The sequence below is a fragment of the Dreissena polymorpha genome, chromosome 9 (genome assembly GCF_020536995.1).
Source record: "Dreissena polymorpha isolate Duluth1 chromosome 9, UMN_Dpol_1.0, whole genome shotgun sequence".
Lineage (NCBI taxonomy): Eukaryota > Metazoa > Mollusca > Bivalvia > Myida > Dreissenidae > Dreissena > Dreissena polymorpha.
The window spans coordinates 4684019-4702941 of NC_068363.1; the positions used below are offsets into that span (position 1 = coordinate 4684019).

At 38.5% G+C, this 18923-nt stretch overlaps 2 protein-coding genes across 5 annotated transcripts in view; one reads left to right on the plus strand and one right to left on the minus strand.

Moving 5' to 3' along the window:
* Positions 1 to 18923, plus strand: part of LOC127844910 (uncharacterized) — a 33049-nt gene that overhangs the window by 5610 nt on the left and 8516 nt on the right. Inside the window, exons 2-3 of one of the 4 annotated variants that reach the window (XM_052375461.1) lie at positions 11075 to 11305; positions 11865 to 12095. The exons of 1 other annotated variant lie outside the window; for it this stretch is intronic. In XM_052375461.1, coding sequence (XP_052231421.1) covers positions 11075 to 11305; positions 11865 to 12001 — 368 coding nt within the window. In that variant the 3' untranslated portion in view covers positions 12002 to 12095. Of the gene's footprint in view, positions 1 to 11074; positions 11306 to 11864; positions 12096 to 17641; positions 18183 to 18429; positions 18661 to 18923 lie in introns of those variants that run through there. 2 more of the 4 variants (XM_052375460.1, XM_052375457.1) reach the window with 2 other exon arrangements.
* LOC127844909 (uncharacterized) overlaps positions 1 to 18923 on the minus strand; it is a 71494-nt gene that overhangs the window by 2791 nt on the left and 49780 nt on the right. The gene's annotated exons all lie outside the window — the stretch shown is intronic.

Here is an 18923-nt window from a genome sequence, read left to right on the forward strand (position 1 = left end):
TCATCGGTTGGTCGTCCATCGGTCAGCTCGACATTTAAAAATTATTGTACAATACTATATGCGAATGCCGAACTGAATGTCGAGCTGGAATGCCGAGCCAGCTCGACATTCGAAAATATGCATAGAACACTATATGCGAATGCCGAACTGAATGTCGAGCTGGAATGCCGAGCCAGCTCGTCATTCAAAAATTATTTTACAACACTATCTTCGAATGTCGAACTGAATGTCGAGCTCGAATGCCGAGCCAGCTCGTCATTCAAAAATTATTGTACAACACTTTCTCCGAATGTCGAACTGAATGTCGAGCTGGAATGCCGAGCCAGCTCGTCATTCAAAAATTATTGTACAACACTATCTCCGAATGTCGAACTGAATGTCGAGCTGGAATGCCGAGCCAGCTCGTCATTCAAAAATTATTGTACAACACTATATCCGAATGTCGAACTGAATGTCGAGCTGGAATGCTGAGCCAGCTCGTCATTCAAAAATAAGCATACAACACTGTAAGCGAATGCCGAACTGAATGTCGAGCTGGAATGCCGAGCCAGCTCGTCATTCAAAAATAAACATACAACACTGTATGCGAATGCCGAACTGAATGTCGAGCTGGAATGCCGAGCCAGCTCGTCATTCAAAAATAAGCATACAACACTATATGCGAATGCCGAACTGAATGTCGAGCTGGAATGCCGAGCCAGCTCGTCATTAAAAAAAATGAACAATAGTATATCGGAATGTCGAACTGAATGTCGAGCTGGAACGCCGAACCAGCTCGTCATTCAAAAATTATCGGACATCACTTTCTCCGAATGTCCAACTGAATGTCGAGCTGGAATGCCGAGCCAGCTAGTCATTCAAAAATAAGCATACAACACTGTATGCGAATACCGAACTGAATGTCGAGCTGGAATGCCGAGCCTGCTCGACATTCGAAAATAAGCATACAATACTATCTCCGAATGTCGAACTGAATGTCGAGCTGGAATGCCGAGACAGCTCGTCATTCAAAAAATATTGCACAACACTATATCCGAATGTCGAACTGAATGTCGAGCTGGAATGCCGAACCAGCTCGACATTTAAAAAAATGTACAACACTATATACGAATGTCGAACTGAATGTCGAGCTGGTATGCCGAGCCAGCTCGACATTCGAAAATAAGCATACAACACTATATGCGAATGCCGAACTGAATGTCGAGCTGGAATTCCGAGCCAGCTCGACATTCGAAAATAAGCATACAACACTATTTTCGAATGCCGAACTGAATGTCGAGCTGGAATGCCGAGCAAGCTCGACATTAAAAAAAATTGTACAACACTATATCCAAATGTGTAACTGAATGTCGAGCTGTAATGCCGAGCCAGCTCGACATTCAAAAATAAGCATACAACACTGTATGCGAATGCCGAACTGAATGTCGAGCTGGAATGCCGAGCCAGCTCGACATTCGAAAATAAGCATACAACACTGTATGCGAATGCCGAACTGAATGTCGAGCTGGAATGCCGAGCCAGTTCGATATTCGAAAATAAGCATACAACACTATATGCGAATGCCGAACTGAAAGTCGAGCTGGAATGCCGAGCCAGCTCGACATTCGAAAATAAGCATACAACACTATATGCGAATGCCGAACTGAATGTCGAGCTGGAATGCCGAGCCAGCTCGTCATTCAAAAATTATTTTACAACAGTATATCCGAATGTCGATCTGAATGTCCAGCTGGAATGCCGAGCTAGCTCGACATTAAAAAAATGTACAAAAGTATATCCGAATGTCGAACTGAATGTCGAGCTGGAATGCCGAGCCAGCTCGTCATTCAAAAATTATTGTACAACCTTATCTCCCAATGTCGAACTGAATGTCGAGTTGGAATGCCGAGCCAACTCGACATTCGAAATTAAGCATATAACACTATATGCGAATGCCGAACTGAATGTCGAGCTGGAATGCCGAGCCAGCTCGACATTCGAAAATAAGCATACAAAACTATATGCGATTTCCGAACTGAATGTCGAGCTGGAATGCCGAGCCAGCTCGACATTCAAATAAAAATTGTACAACACTATATACGAATGTCGAACTGAATGACGAGCTGGAATGCCGAGCCAGCTCGTCTTTCAAAAATTATTGTACAACACTATGTACGAATGTCGAACTGAATGTCGAGCTGGAATGCCGAGCCAGCTCGACATTCAAAAACAAAATTGTACAACACTATATACGAATGTCGAACTGAATGGCGAGCTGGAATGCCGAGCCAGCTCGACATTCGAAAATAGGCATACACCACTATATGCGATTGCCGAACTGAATGTCGAGCTGGAATGCCGAGCCAGCTCGACATTCGAAAATAAGCATACAACACTATTTGCGAATGCCGACCTGAATGTCGAGCTGGAATGCCGAGCCAGCTCGACATTCAAAAAAAATTGTACAACACTATATCCGAATGTCGAACTGAATGTCGAGCTGGAATGCCGAGCCAGCTCGACATTCGAAAATAAGCATACAACAATGTATGCGAATGCCGAACTGAATGTCGAGCTGGAATGCCGAGCAAGCTCGACATTCGAAAATAAGCATACAACACTATATTCGAATGCCGAACTGAATGTCGAGCTGGAATGCCGAGCCAGCTCGACGTTCGGTAATTTGAATGTTGAGCTAATGTCGAACGTCGAACGGCGAGCCAACTTCACCGCACCTAAATAACAGAGATTAAAATTCAAATTTGTTATATTCCGAAGATATTGCATTGTATCATCTTTACGTACCAATAAATATATACATGTATTGTCATCATTTCAAACGTACATAGATTCTTAAAGAATATGATTTTTTTTTACCATGTAGTCCACAAGCGGCAATATAAACAAACTTACTGTCGACGTAATGTATAACTTAAAGATATTCATGATGAATTGCATACATGTAAGCTTTTTTTATTTGAGCATAACATATATTTGCTGCTTACCACAACCCCTCTCGTCGGACTGGTCTTTGCAATGCGCAATTTTGTCGCACGTGAGTCTCGTGTCAATACATCCGGAGTCGTCATGGCAACGAAACCGGCCAAAACACGATATCTCAGTGGTCGTTAGCAACGGCATTTGCTGCGTGACATATTTGTGTTTATCCCGAGTTTGAAACTTTTTTGATGAAACTGGAATTATAAGGAAGGTCTCAATGAACATCGATTAAAACACTTTTATGTCGGGATCCTTATCAGGCACTAGTAATTACCCCCTAAGTAAACAATAAATGACATTGTCTCGAAAAACTATCCTCCAACAAACACTTATCGATATTGCGTTTTTGATATATATATATATATATATATATATATATATATATATATATATATATATATATATATATATATATATATATATATATATATATATATATATATATATATATATATATATATATATAACAATGTATATATGAATACAATAAATTGCTACTAAAATACATCATTGAAATTATAAAGCAACCGTACTTGTATTTGTTGAGTTCACAATCATGAACTGCCAGCAAATTGCGTTTGCGATAAATTTGTTACACTTGGATATTGATATGGCACAAAATGCAGAGGCCGTAGTAGAGCTGCTTGAAGATATGCACAGAGGTAATAATGATTCAATATCGTATAACTAGTATATCTTTGTGCAAATGTTACGTATTTTGAAAATATTAGAATTTGAACTTACTAGTAATCCATTTTTTTTATTTGCAGGTAAGTGTCTGCCTCATATGCCTTTTGAATCTTGCTTTTTTACATGATTTAATAATTGTTAAATTAATAGCCGACATAATAAAATACAAAATTCATCATTCTTGCCTAAGCATAATCTATAGGTGTACATTAATGATTACATACTTTATCTGGCCAGAGAAGAAAAAGGAAGTGGTGGAAAAGAGACTGGCTTTTAAGACGACCCGGCTCTTGGTTTTGGATGGCGGAGGTAGACTCTTCCCCAGACACGGCTGATTTCATTATTTCTGTTACGCGCTGTTGCTGCTGCTTGCATGTTCTCTTTTTGGAAGGCATTTTGTGTATGATAATACAAGAGGCTGTGGGCGCAATGTTCAATCGTAGATCATTCCTACCTGTCCGTACCAGTCCGTTGCATTTCCCACTGCTTCGTAGCGGACCGTTCTAGTTCGTACTTAGCCGTACTAGACCGTAGCGGATACGTAATAAGATCGTACTGATTCGCGTAGCATCGTACTTAATCGTACCAGACCGTAGCGGATTCGTACTTTGATCGTACCGATTCGTGGCGCTCCGTACTAAATCGCGTCGATAAGTAGAGGTCCGTACCTTTCCTTGTTCGTTTTCCAACATTTTGATGGTAAATTCGTTGTGCTCCGTACGGAAATCGTAGCGGCCTACGAATTTTGACAATTTCGTAGTCATTCGTAGCCGATTGAATCGTAGCTCATTCTTCGGCATGATTCGTGACAGTGTGACCGAGGCATTACTAATCAAGACAGTGCAGATAATCAAGATAATTAAGATGGGTCGTGTTCTGAGAAAACTGGGCATAATGGCATGTATGTGCGTAAAGTGTCGTCCCAGATTAGCCTGTGCAGTCCGCACAGGCTAATCAGGGACGACACTTTCCGCCTTTACCTGATTTGCGGTAAGGAGGGGCTTCCTTGAAACAAAAAATACCACAAAAGCGGAAAGTGTCGTCACTGATAAGCCTGTGCGTACTGCACAGGCAAATCTGGGACGACACTTAACGCACATGCATTAAGCCCAGTTTTCTCAGAACGCGGCTCATATGATCTCACCACATAGTGTTTGCCTCGCATAGTTGTTACAAACATTACACTTTCATTTATAAAATCTCTTTAATAACTTAAGATAAAATCGTCAATTAAACAGTAATTGTAAATAGATAAAGGATGTTTCAGTTTAATAAGAAATCTAGTTGTCCTGCAACATGTCTCCAAAACAATACTTATCTCGTCGAAAAGATAAATCAATTCTGCGTGTTATGATATGTTAGCTTTAAAATTCGGAAGAATAACTGCCACAAAGAATCAAGAGTCAACGGCTAAAAATGCACCTTAAGTAAGGTAACTTTACGCCAGTACTGAGCGCGACGTAATGTACATTCGCATTAAACATTGAATAAAAATAAAGTTCAGTTATTCAAGCCGTCATGCTAGTATAAACAGAGGGCATGGGTACAAGGGAGAGTGTGGAGGTCAACTCGTACCATTTAGCGATAGTATCATCCGCAACTATACTACCGCGTTCATTTGATAAATAACTCCCGGTGTGTTGACCATACGCTGATAATAAAGTTCAATGAAAAGGATTAAGCACGTAATATACAAGTATTTTATCAAAAACCAGTAGTAAACGTACTAAAATTAGTAAGCGGAAGCAAATGCATGTACATATCTGGGCTTTCGATGTTGATATATGAATACTTGAGACTAGTTCCAACCGCTCATACTCCTGATATGACTAGATTAATGTAGCGTTTCCATCCATCCGTTCGTTCGTTTCTAGAAGCGGTATCACAAAATTGACTGCATACATGCCCTTAGTAGTACAAATTACTTAGCCGCCGCCGATCTTAATAACGGCGATTAACACATGTATGCCTTGTGGACTCTCCCATCCTTCTAAATTGGTTCAATTTATCTCCAAAATTAGGGATGTCTAGTATATTTTTTTCTATATTTAGAATATTTCTTTCAAAAATTCCTTACAGCAAACATCGCAAACCCTGATGAGACGCCGCATCATGCGGCGTCTCATCTGGGTCTACGCTGTTTGCCAAGGCCTTTTTTCTAGACGCTAGGCATAAATGGGTTAATGTAACCACCAGAGTTTTTTAACAAAAGATTTTCGTGCGATACGGCGACTGCATTAGTAATATATCTTTCAAATAAAGTTTCAATATAATAAGCATTTCATACGTATATATGTTAAGATTTAAATCTTAAATTCTACCAAACTACCGTGCAAAGGATAATCTTATAACCGCTTCAATGTTTTCAAATACATTTTAATCATGTGAAGTTGTATGCGAGAACCTTAGACTATTTTCCGAGTAACTTCATCAACCTATATCTCTGTTAAAATTAGTGATGTTAATAATTTTCGTTTTTTTTCTAAGAATAAAATCGATTGATACAAATGTCATTGTTCTGTAATCAACTGTGTGGAAAATGCGTTACTCCATACGTAAAGTCGATGATTTTTTTTTTCTTCGGAACGATCGGCACCCCCAGACGCTTGGTATTCTTGGCATGAATACCGAGAAATTTAACATCATCGTGATTGCAGGGTGACATGGCTAATTTTGGCTATGCAACATTCATGTCTTGATTAACCCCATGCCAATGTAATCCTTTCGCGAGGGGTCATAATGCCGATATTAACGACGCAATTTGTATCACGGGTCCATTAGTGATGCATTTCTGGGAGTAGAGCACGTTTCAAAATTGTATATAACCGGTGCATCACGCATACCCGTAGTCATTAGGTAGCCGATTCCTAAACACATATTTCAGTAACTAGGTATACTGCCGATATTGAACCAAGGGCGTATCTTTAATCAGCGCACCCGAATCAAACATATACAGCTTAGTTCTAAAAACTCTTCAAATCCTCATATAGTATATGTAATAAAACATATTTAACAAAATGTTGATTTATAAGCAAAGGTCTTCTCTTCGTTCCGTTTATTCTGTAGGCGGTTATTATGAATTTTAAATCAAAACTAGATACGCCACTGTAGTTATCATTTGATTAGCATTCTTCGCACATTAAGTCAGGACAAGTTGATGCAATACACCCTCGCCCGTTCAAAGTTTGCACTCTGACGTCACATCCTTTCCAATCAAACTCATGCACACCTTGTTTTCCACGCAGAAGTGACAGAAAGTGGAACTTTGCGTGTTCTAGAGTGTTATCAGGAGGGACGATATGGAGTATATAAAGGGGACAAGGAGAAGGATTTTTAAGTACGGACATATGGATCACCAACAACCACCACTAAACGACAAACTATTATAACACTTAAGAATCTTTGTTTAATCAGAATTTATTCATTTTATCATCGCCTTACTCTTTATTGAAATATAAAATATGATGGGACTCAACGTACTTGAAATGGCCGCGGCCGCTATGTTACTACTTTTGACAACAGTGCGAATAAACGGTCAAGATACCGACGACGCTTGCTCGCCGGGAAAGGCGGCCGGGAGCGCTATCAAGTGGAAGCGCAGTGCAGACGACTGCTCGACTGCGCTTATGTGCCTCCTGGGCCGGCGGGTTACATACACGTGTCCCAACGGGATCGTCATTGGAGCGGGACTCACCGACAGAGCTCCAGATAATTTTTTCAGCAGAGGGGTATTTCACTCATGAAATTTTTAATTGATGAGTAAAAATCAAACTTCGATAATTTTAATGAGTATTTATGTTCAAAAGATCAGAATTAATAATTAATTGTACATGTAGTGTTAACTCACTATAACAAGCAGTCATGTACACAATTAAGCAAACTTATGTTTTATTTAACAGTTTTTAGCTCACCTGTCACAAAGTGACATGGTGAGCTTGTGTGACTGTGTGATGTCCGGCGTCCGTTGTGTGTGCTTGCGTATGTGCGTCCGTCCGTCAACAAATTTGTTTGTGTAGACTGTAGAGGTCACAGTTTTCATCCAATCTAAATGAAATTTGGTCCAAATAATTATCTTGATGAAATCTGGGTTGGGATAGTATTTGGGTCATCTGAGGTCAAAAACTAGGTCACTTGGTCAAATAATAGAAAAACCTTGTGTAGACAATAGAGGTCACAGTTTTCATCCAATGTTTATTAAATTTGGTCAGAATGTTTATCTTGATAAAATCTGGGTTGGGATTGTATTTGGGTCATCTGGGGTCAAAAACTAGGTCACTAGATCAAATAATAGAAAAACCTTATGTAGACAATAGTAAAACCTTGTGTAGACAATAGAGGTCACAGTTTTCATTCAATCTGTATGAAATTTGGTCAGAATATTTATCTTGATGAAATCTGGGTTGGGATTGTATTTGGGTCATCTGGGATAAAAAACTAGGTTGCTAGGTCAAATAATAGAAAAACCTTGTGTAGACAATAGAGGTCACAGTTTTCATCCAATCTTTATGAAATTTGGTCAGAATGTTTATCTCGATGAAATCTGGGTTGGGGTTGTATTTGGGTCATCTGGGGTCAAAAACTAGGTCACTATGTCAAATAATAGAAAAACCTTGTGAAGACAATAGAAAAACCTTGTGTAGACAATAGAGGTCACAGTTTTCATCAATTCTTTATGAAATTTGGTCAAAATGTTTATCCTGATGAAATCTGAGTTGGGATTGTATTTGGGTCATCTGGGGTAAAAAACTAGGTAACTAGGTCAAATAATAAAAAACCTTCTGTAGACAATAGAGGTCACAGTTTTCATCCCATCTTTATGAAATTTGGTCTGAATGTTTATCTTCATGAAATCTGGGTTGGGGTTGTATTTGGGTCATCTGCGGTCAAAAACTAGGTCTCTAGGTCAAATCATAAAAAAAACCTTGTGTAGACAATAGAGGTCACAGTTTTCATAAGATCTTAATGAAATATGGTCAGAATGTTTGTCTTGTTATCCCCCGCCATAGGCCGAGGGATATTGTTTTGGCGTTGTCCGTCCGTCCGTCTTTCCATCCGTCCGTCTTTCCGTCCGTCCGGAGCCATATCTTGGAAGTGCTTTGGCGGATTTCATTGAAACTTGGTATGAGTATATATATATATATATGGATAAGAGGATGATGCACGCCAAATGGCATTGTAAACCATATGTAAATAACGGAGTTATGGCCCTTTGTATCTTGAAAAAATGCTTTTTGTGTGTGTCCGGAGCCATATCTTGGAAGTGCTCTGGCGGATTTCATTGAAACTTGGTATGAGTATATATATGGATAAGAGGATGATGCACGCCAAATGACATTGTACACCATTTGTTAATTACGGAGTTATGGCCCTTTGTATCTTGAAAAAATGCTTTTTTCAGTGTCCAGTGTTTTTTTGGGATGAAATATTCGGCGTTATTCAGCCCCATTCCCCCATCTCTAGAGTATATATTTTTCCCCAAAATATGTAAAAAAAAAATGTCCTCTCAGAAGTGTAATTCAATTTTAATCAATGCCTCATTTAACTTGCTTTGTACACCACACAAAACAGGCTTGGGGAAGCTACACTTGAGTCCCTGATAAGACTATGTCTGCACACGGAGAGACTTGGTGAAGAGGAGGTCATCAGAATAATTGACAAATTCGCAGAAAAGCAAAGAAATGTTGAACTTAACATAAACATAACATGTTGATAAAAAAGAGTTGGAATAATGTTTTTGTCTTTATGTATGGTGAATTATTGTACAAAAACTTGATTTTGTTCTGTTACTTGCTAAGCATTGAAATTTCCCCTTTTTCCCCTTTTACGCGCATATTTCCCCCCCCCCTCAGGGGACCCGACCCCTTTCCCCCAACCTGAAAAAAAACACTGATGTCAAATATAACCGTTTTGTATCAAGAAGCATATTGGCAGGGGATATCAATTCAACAAATTTGCTTGTTAAAATCTGGGTTGGGATTGAATTTGGGTCATCTAGGGTCAAAAACTAGGTCACTGTCAAAGTTTAAAAAATCTTTTGTAGACAGTAGAGGTCACAGTTTTCATCCAATCTTTATGAAATTTGGCCAGAATGTTAATCTTGATGAAATCTGGGTTGGGATTGTATTTGGGTCATCTGGGGTAAAAAATTAGGTCACCGGGCCAATTCTAGTAAAACCTTGTGTAGATGAAAGATGTCACAGTTTTCATCACGTCTTAATGAAATTTTGTCAGAATGTATTAATTAATGAAATCTGGCTTGGGATTGTATATAGGTCTGATAAAATTTAAGTTGATGTAGCAAGGTTAGTCAGGTGAACGATTCAGGGCCATCATGGCCCTCTTGTTCTTTTTTTTGCCCTTGGCTTACAGGCAGCCATTAATCTCTTTTTCAGTCTTGATTTGGCAAGCTACTTAATAAATCGACCATTTTTAACTGGATCGCCATTACTACTCATATGAAAAACAAGCAAGCAGCAAGTTTTCGCATTACATTTTGATTCAAGTGGATTTATTGATTTTATACTGGATTTCAATATATCTAACAGGTTAAACATGTGCTTAGTCACGTTATCTGAATGGTAAGCGGGTAGTATCCGTAAAACTTGTTTATTATATGTGTATTTCGGCTGTCATTTAAAAAGTGAGTGAAGAAAAAGGTTTTTCCATAGTGCCACACGAGATGAAGTGATAGTAAATATCATATGCTTGAAGTTGGGCGATTCGGGTTTTAGCGAATGTGATGTAAAATGTTTTCACCATAAGCGTATATTGATTCTCAACATTGCAGCGGGGAGCCCCTTGTGTCAACATCGGCCTTTATCGTGGGTCAAAATGAAATGATACCGTTCTGACTGTGGAGTAAATTAGGTCGGGAACCACAGTCTATACATAGATGGTGATTTCACTACGTTTTTACCAGTGTGGACACAAGGACGGGAGCCATTCATATTTACATTAATTAAGGTGCATGTATACGCGGCTTATACGCCTAGAAATTGCATATGATGCGTAATCCGAATTTAGCTAGGAGTTGTTTTACTCAACAAATTTTAAAGTAATGTGTATTTTCATTTTTTTCATGCGTATTTTACGCAAATACGCATCTTATCTGGCCCTCTGCTCACCGACTGCGTTCCCATCGGTTCCGAGCTCGATGACTGTAAGTACTTTATTGAGTTGAATGTGATTACCATGGCTCAGCTCGTAATAACGGTATACAAGTCAATATGACTTAACCGTAGTGGCTTTTTATGACCTCAGTGCATAACATGTTTTTTTTCAATCTTTAACTAGTACTAATTGACCACTGAAGAACCATTTTATGTAGAAGAAACTATTTATCAGTATGATAACAGACATGTGTAGTTGAAACCATACGTATTTGTTTCAATTATGATTTTTCCAGGTTCAACGGTTGACAATGGGAAGCGTACATCTCCGTGCAAGCCGGGAACAACTGAACCCGATGTGAGCAACTGTGCAAAATACTCCGAATGCGTCCAGCTGCCCTCCGGAAACGCAACCATGGAAACAAGGGAGTGTCCGTATCCGTTGCTGTTTGACAAGAAATCCGGGAAATGCGAACCGTTCAAAGATATCGTCTGCACTATCGGACAAACTGTGCCTAAAAGCCCATGTGAGTGAAATTCGTTGACTGTCGCAATTTACAATCTCTATGTTTATCTGATTCCAGTGATACCCGCCGTAATTTATCATTTCTGATTGTCCGTATGTCCTATACACATATGTACATGTATTCAAATTTCATAGAACACTTCACATCTTTATCATCTCATTAGTTTATATATAATTGTATCAATAACAAAGTCAGTAACATAAGAATATAACAGGGTTGAATTTATAACAAAACATAGCCTTTAGGTATGGGTGGTGCTCTGTGAAAAAGGGGTTTAATGCATGTGCGCAAAATGTTGTCTCAGATTAGCCTGTGCAGTCCGCATAGGCTAATCATGGACGACACATTCCGCGTTTATGGTATTTTTCGTTTTCAGAAAGTCTCTTCTAAGCAAAAATCCAGTTAAGGCGGAAAGTGTCGTCCCTGATTGGCCTGTGCGGACTTCACATGCTAATCTGGGACGACACTTTACGCGCATGCATTGAACCCCTTTTTCACAGAGCACGGTTCATATTCAAGGTTCCCCTGAATATTTAGCATGATCCTTATTTTGAACCAGGCGATTACGAAGCAAACCAGTGTTCGGGGGCGTCTCACTGTGTCCCGTGTTCCGTACGTCACGCATCCTGCTCCGGACTTCCAGACGGCTTGGGCCTGGGCCGGCCGCGAATGGTCGCCGTATTACGTCACCTGTGACGAAGAGCGCGTGACGCTGCAGATGGAGTGTAAGGGCGACAAAATTACGTCCGTTTTTCATCCGGTCAAGAGAGAGTGTGTCGAGTTTGATAACAAAATTATAATTGGGTGATGAACATATTATTTTAGAGGTTTTTACGAATGAATCATACCTGTCTCGGCGAAATTTAAGAAAAGTCTTTAAGTTTATTTTTACCGTTTTTCTAATTTAAACAATCTTTTTAATTCGTAACTTTCGTGATCATGAGATGTGATATTGGTGCAGCCATCGTCATTTTTTCCTACATTCATTGATCAGGGTGTTAATGTTATTGTTGGTTTTTATTTATTTTTTAATTAGTATCATTCAGCACTAACCATACTTACATTTACATGAAGATATTGAAACTTTTTTCGAAACATATATTGAAATAAAATGTATGTAAAGATGATTATATTTAAGTGCGAAAATTGAAAATGTATATTAAATCATACCTGCTTTGATAATAATGTGCAAAATATTTGCATAAACATTTTGGGGAGGGTTTAAAGGACATGTCGTCATTTACAGTGAATTCAATCTTATGAACGCAAGTTCATACATTTTACATTGCAATTGTTATAATGCTTGCTGCTTTGATACCACGAGCGTTTGAATCTCCATTTTTATACAACTTTGTATATATTTATCAATGACGTATTTTATTGGATAATACTCGAATAAATTATGTTTTTCGTACCATAATGTTGTTCTTTTCATAAGCTGCTGTTTCTCTATGGCTTTTAAATCAACGACTTATTCTGAGAATGTTTTATATAGAAATTGACCACTAATACAATTGGAAACGATGTCACAGTTCTTGGAATTGAAGTAGATGAAAGGCTTTTCAATGTGTTTTACTTGTAAAATTCTTATGTACCATTTTTGATACGCACATATCATTTAAAATGGATATAAAATTGATTAATGAAAAGTGACAAACCTACTTGACAAACACTCACAAACACAATACGTGATAGTCATCGCGAGCTGCATTACATAGAGAAAGATTCCGCCCGTTAAATTATAACATTGACCCCTTTCATATATTTATTATATATGTATTTGTATATGTGTGTTTGCTAGGTTTGACATGTACGTACACAAAATTTATGTTTGATTTGTTAAAAACTACGATGAGTAACCAAAAACATATTTATACCACGTCTGATATAGGATAGAGACAAACACAATATTATGTAAACACATCAATAAATTTATTATCACAAAAATAATTAATCAATAAATAACACTGCGTCATCGTTTACCAATAAGCAATCAAAACATTTAATAACACAGAAAGCAATACATAAACATATAGTGAGACGTTGAATGGAAATGTTTGATGACCAGGTCTCCACGCCTTACTTTTGAAGATGTATAGAGCTGAAACGAAAAAAATAATCAAAGCACTGCATGAAAGAAAAGAGGCCGCGGATATAACCGGCTGGCTTGTGTTACTCAAGCAACTGTCTATGATTCCGTCTAATGAGAAGTGGACATAAGAACCATATAATAAATCAATATTTCTTTTCGGTAGTATGTTATATGTTCAATATAAACAACAAAAATACAGTATGTTCTTATATCGGTCTTGAAAAAGTTAAAAAGCTAAATAAAAGTGATTGAAATTCAAATTTGTTATATTCCGAAGATATTGCATTGTATCATCTTTACGTACCAATAAATATATACATGTATTGTCATCATTTCAAAGTACATAGATTCTTAAAGAATATGTTTTTTTACCATGTAGTCCACAAGCGGCAATATAAACAAACTTACTGTCGACGTAAATGTAACTTAAAGATATTCACGATGGATTGCATACATGTAAGCTTTTTTTTATTTGAGCATAACATATATTTGCTGCTTACCACAACCCCTCTCGTCAGACTGGTCTTTGCAATGCGCAATTTTGTCGCACGTGAGTCTCGTGTCAATACATCCGGAGTCGTCATGGCAACGAAACCGGCCAAAACACGATATCTCAGTAGTCGTTAGCAACGGCATTTGCTGCGTGACATATTTGTGTTTATCCCGAGTTTGAAACTTTTTTGATGAAACTGGAATTATAAGGAAGGTCTCAATGAACATCGATTAAAACACTTTTATGTCGGAATCCTTATCAGGCACTAGTAATTACCCCCTAAGTAAACAATAAATGACATTGTCTCGAAAAACTATCCTCCAACAAACACTTATCGATATTGCGTTTTTGATATATATATGAATACAATAAATTGCTACTAAAATACATCATTGAAATTATAAAGCAACCGTACTTGTATTTGTTGAGTTCACAATCATGAACTGCCAGCAAATTGCGTTTGCGATAAATTTGTTACACTTGGATATTGATATGGCACAAAATGCAGAGGCCGTAGTAGAGCTGCTTGAAGATATGCACAGAGGTAATAATGATTCAATATCGTATAACTAGTATATCTTTGTGCAAATGTTACGTATTTTGAAAATATTAGAATTTGAACTTACTAGTAATCCATTTTTTTATTTGCAGGTAAGTGTCTGCCTCATATGCCTTTTGAATCTTGCTTTTTTACATGATTTAATAATTGTTAAATTAATAGCCGACATAATAAAATACAAAATTCATCATACTTGCCTAAGCATAATCTATAGGTGTACATCAATGATTACATACTTTATCTGGCCAGAGATGAAAAAGGAAGTGGTGGAAAAGAGACTAGCTTTTAAGACGACCCGGCTCTTGGTTTTGGATGGCGGAGGTAGACTCTTCCCCAGACACTGCTGATTTCATTATTTCTGTTACGCGCTGTTGCTGCTGCTTGCATGTTCTCTTTTTGGAAGGCATTTTGTGTATGATAATACAAGAGGCTGTGGGCGCAATGTTCAATCGTAGATCGTTCCTACCTGTCCGTACCAGTCCGTTGCATTTCCCACTGCTTCGTAGCGGACCGTTCTAGTTCGTACTTAGCCGTACTAGACCGTAGCGGATCCGTAATAAGATCGTACTGATTCGCGTAGCATCGTACTTAATCGTACCAGACCGTAGCGGATTCGTACTTTGATCGTACCGATTCGTGGCGCTCCGTACTAAATCGCGTCGATTAGTAGAGGTCCGTACCTTTCCTTGTTCGTTTTCCAACATTTTGATGGTAAATTCGTTGTGCTCCGTACGGAAATCGTAGCGGCCTACGAATTTTGACAATTTCGTAGTCATTCGTAGCCGATTGAATAGTAGCTCATTCTTCGGCATGATTCGTGACAGTGTGACCGAGGCATTACTAATCAAGACAGTGCAGATAATCAAGATAATTAAGATGGGTCGTGTTCTGAGAAAACTGGGCATAATGGCATGTATGTGCGTAAAGTGTCGTCCCAGATTAGCCTGTGCAGTCCGCACAGGCTAATCAGGGACGACACTTTCCGCCTTAACTTGATTTTCGGTAAGGAGGGACTTCCTTGAAACAAAAAATACCACAAAAGCGGAAAGTGTCGTCACTGATAAGCCTGTGCGTACTGCACAGGCAAATCTGGGACGACACTTTACGCACATGCATTAAGCCCAGTTTTCTCAGAACGCGGCTCATATGATCTCACCACATAGTGTTTGCCTCGCATAGTTGTTACAAACATTACACTTTCATTTATAAAATCTCTTTAATAACTTAAGATAAAATCGTCAATTAAACAGTAATTGTAAATAGATAAAGGATGTTTCAGTTTAATAAGAAATCTAGTTGTCCTGCAACATGTCTCCAAAGCAATACTTATCTCGTCGAAAAGATAAATCAATTCTGCGTGTTTTGATATGTTAGCTTTAAAATTCGGAAGAATAACTGCCACAAAGAATCAAGAGTCAACGGCTAAAAATGCACCTTAAGTAAGGTAACTTTACGCCAGTACTGAGCGCGACGTAATGTACATTCGCATTAAACATTGAATAAAAATAAAGTTCAGTTATTCAAGCCGTCATGCTAGTATAAACAGAGGGCATGGGTACAAGGGAGAGTGTGGAGGTCAACTCGTACCATTTAGCGATAGTATCATCCGCAACTATACTACCGCGTTCATTTGATAAATAACTCCCGGTGTGTTGACCATACGCTGATAATAAAGTTCAATGAAAAGGATTAAGCACGTAATATACAAGTATTTTATCAAAAACCAGTAGTAAACGTACTAAAATTAGTAAGCGGAAGCAAATGCATGTACGGATCTGGGCTTTTGATGTTGATATATGAATACTTGAGACTAGTTCCAACCGCTCATATTCCTGATATGACTAGATTAATGTAGCGTTTCCATCCATCCGTTCGTTCGTTTCTAGAAGCGGTATCACAAAATTGATGGCATACATGCCCTTAGTAGTACAAATTACTTAGCCGCCGCCGATCTTAATAACGGCGATTAACACATTTATGCCTTGTGGACTCTCCCATCCTTGGTTCAATTTATCTCCAAAATTAGGGATGTCTAGTATATTTTTTTCTATATTTAGAATATTTATTTTAAAAATTCCTTTAAGCAAACATCGCAGACCCTGATGAGACGCCGCATCATGCGGCGTCTCATGTGGGTCTACGCTGTTTGCCAAGGCCTTTTTTCTAGACGCTAGGCATAAATGGGTTAATGTAACCACCAGAGTTTTTTAACAAAAGATTTTCGTGCGATACGGCGTCTGCATTAGTAATATATCTTTCAAATAAAGTTTCAATATAATAAGCATTTCATACGTATATATGTAAAGATTTAAATCTTAAATTCTACCAAACTACCGTGCAAAGGATAATCTTATAACCGCTTCAATGTTTTCAAATACATTTTAATCATGGGAAGTTGTATGCGAGAACCTTAGACTATTTTCCGAGTAACTTCATCAACCTATATCTCTGTTAAAATTAGTGATGTTAATAATTTTCGTTTTTTTTCTAAGAATAAAATCGATTGATACAAATGTCATTGTTCTGTAATCAACTGTGTGGAAAATGCGTTACTCCATACGTAAAGTCGATGATTTTTTTTTCTTCGGAACGATCGGCACCCCCAGACGCTTGGTATTCTTGGCATGAATACCGAGAAATTTAACATCATCGTGATTGCAGGGTGACATGGCTAATTTTGGCTATGCAACATTCATGTCTTGATTAACCCCATGCCAATGTAATCCTTTCGCGAGGGGTCAAAATGCCGATATTAACGACGCAATTTGTATCACGGGTCCATTAGTGATGCATTCCTGGGAGTAGAGCACGTTTCAAAATTGTATATAATCGGTGCATCACGCATACCCGTAGTCATTAGGTAGCCGATTCCTAAACACATATTTCAGTAACTAGGTATACTGCCGATATTGAACCAAGGGCGTATCTTTAATCAGCGCACCCGAATCAAACATATGCAGCTTAGTTCTAAAAACTCTTCAAATCCTCATATAGTATATGTAATAAAACATATTTAACAAAATGTTGATTTATAAGCAAAGGTCTTCTCTTCGTTCCGTTTATTCTGTAGGCGGTTATTATGAATTTTAAATCAAAACTAGATACGCCACTGTAGTTATCATTTGATTAGCATTCTTCGCACATTAAGTCAGGACAAGTTGATGCAATACACCCTCGCCCGTTCAAAGTTTGCACTCTGACGTCACATCCTTTCCAATCAAACTCATGCACACCTTGTTTTCCACGCAGGAGTGACAGAAAGTGGGACTTTGCGTGTTCTAGAGTGTTATCAGGAGGGACGATATGGAGTATATAAAGGGGACAAGGAGAAGGATTTTTAAGTACGGACATATTGATCACCAACAACCACCACTAAACGACAAACTATTATAACACTTAAGAATCTTTGTTTAATCAGAATTTATTCATTTTATCATCGCCTTACTCTTTATTGAAATATAAAATATGATGGGACTCAACGTACTTGAAATTGCCGCGGCCGCTATGTTACTACTTTTGACAACAGTGCGAATAAACGGTCAAGATACCGACGACGCTTGCTCGCCGGGAAAGTCGGCCGGGAGCGCTATCAAGTGGAGGCGCAGTGCAGACGACTGCTCGACTGCGCTAATGTGCCTCCTGGGCCGGCGGGTGACATACACGTGTCCCGACGGGATGGTCATTGGAGCGGGACTCACTGACTGCGTTCCCATCGGTTCCGAGCTCGATGACTGTAAGTACTTTATTGAGTTGAATGTGATTACCATGGCTCAGCTTGTAATAACGGTATACAAGTCAATATGACTTAACCGTAGTGGCTTTTTATGACCTCAGTGCATAACATGTTTTTTTTTCAATCTTTGACTAGTACTAATTGACCACTGAAGAACCATTTTATGTAGAAGAAACTATTTATCAGTATGATAACAGACATGTGTAGTTGAAACCATACGTATTTGTTTCAATTATGATTTTTCCAGGTTCAACGGTTGACAATGGGAAGCGTACATCTCCGTGCAAGCCGGGAACAACTGAACCCGATGTGAGCAACTGTGCAAAATACTCCGAATGCGTCCAGCTGCCCTCCGGAAACGCAACCATGGAAACAAGGGAGTGTCCGTATCCGTTGCTGTTTGACAAGAAATCCGGGAAATGCGAACCGTTCAAAGATATCGTCTGCACTATCGGACAAACTGTGCCTAAAAGCCCATGTGAGTGAAATTCGTTGATTGTCGCAATTTACAATCTCTATGTTTATCTGATTCCAGTGATACCCGCCGTAATTTATCATTTCTGATTGTCCGTATGTCCTATACACATATGTACATGTATTCAAATTTCATAGAACACTTCACATCTTTATCATCTCATTAGTTTATATATAATTGTATCAATAACAAAGTCAGTAACATAAGAATATGACAGGGTTGAATTTATAACAAAACATAGCCTTTAGGTATGGGTCGTGCTCTGT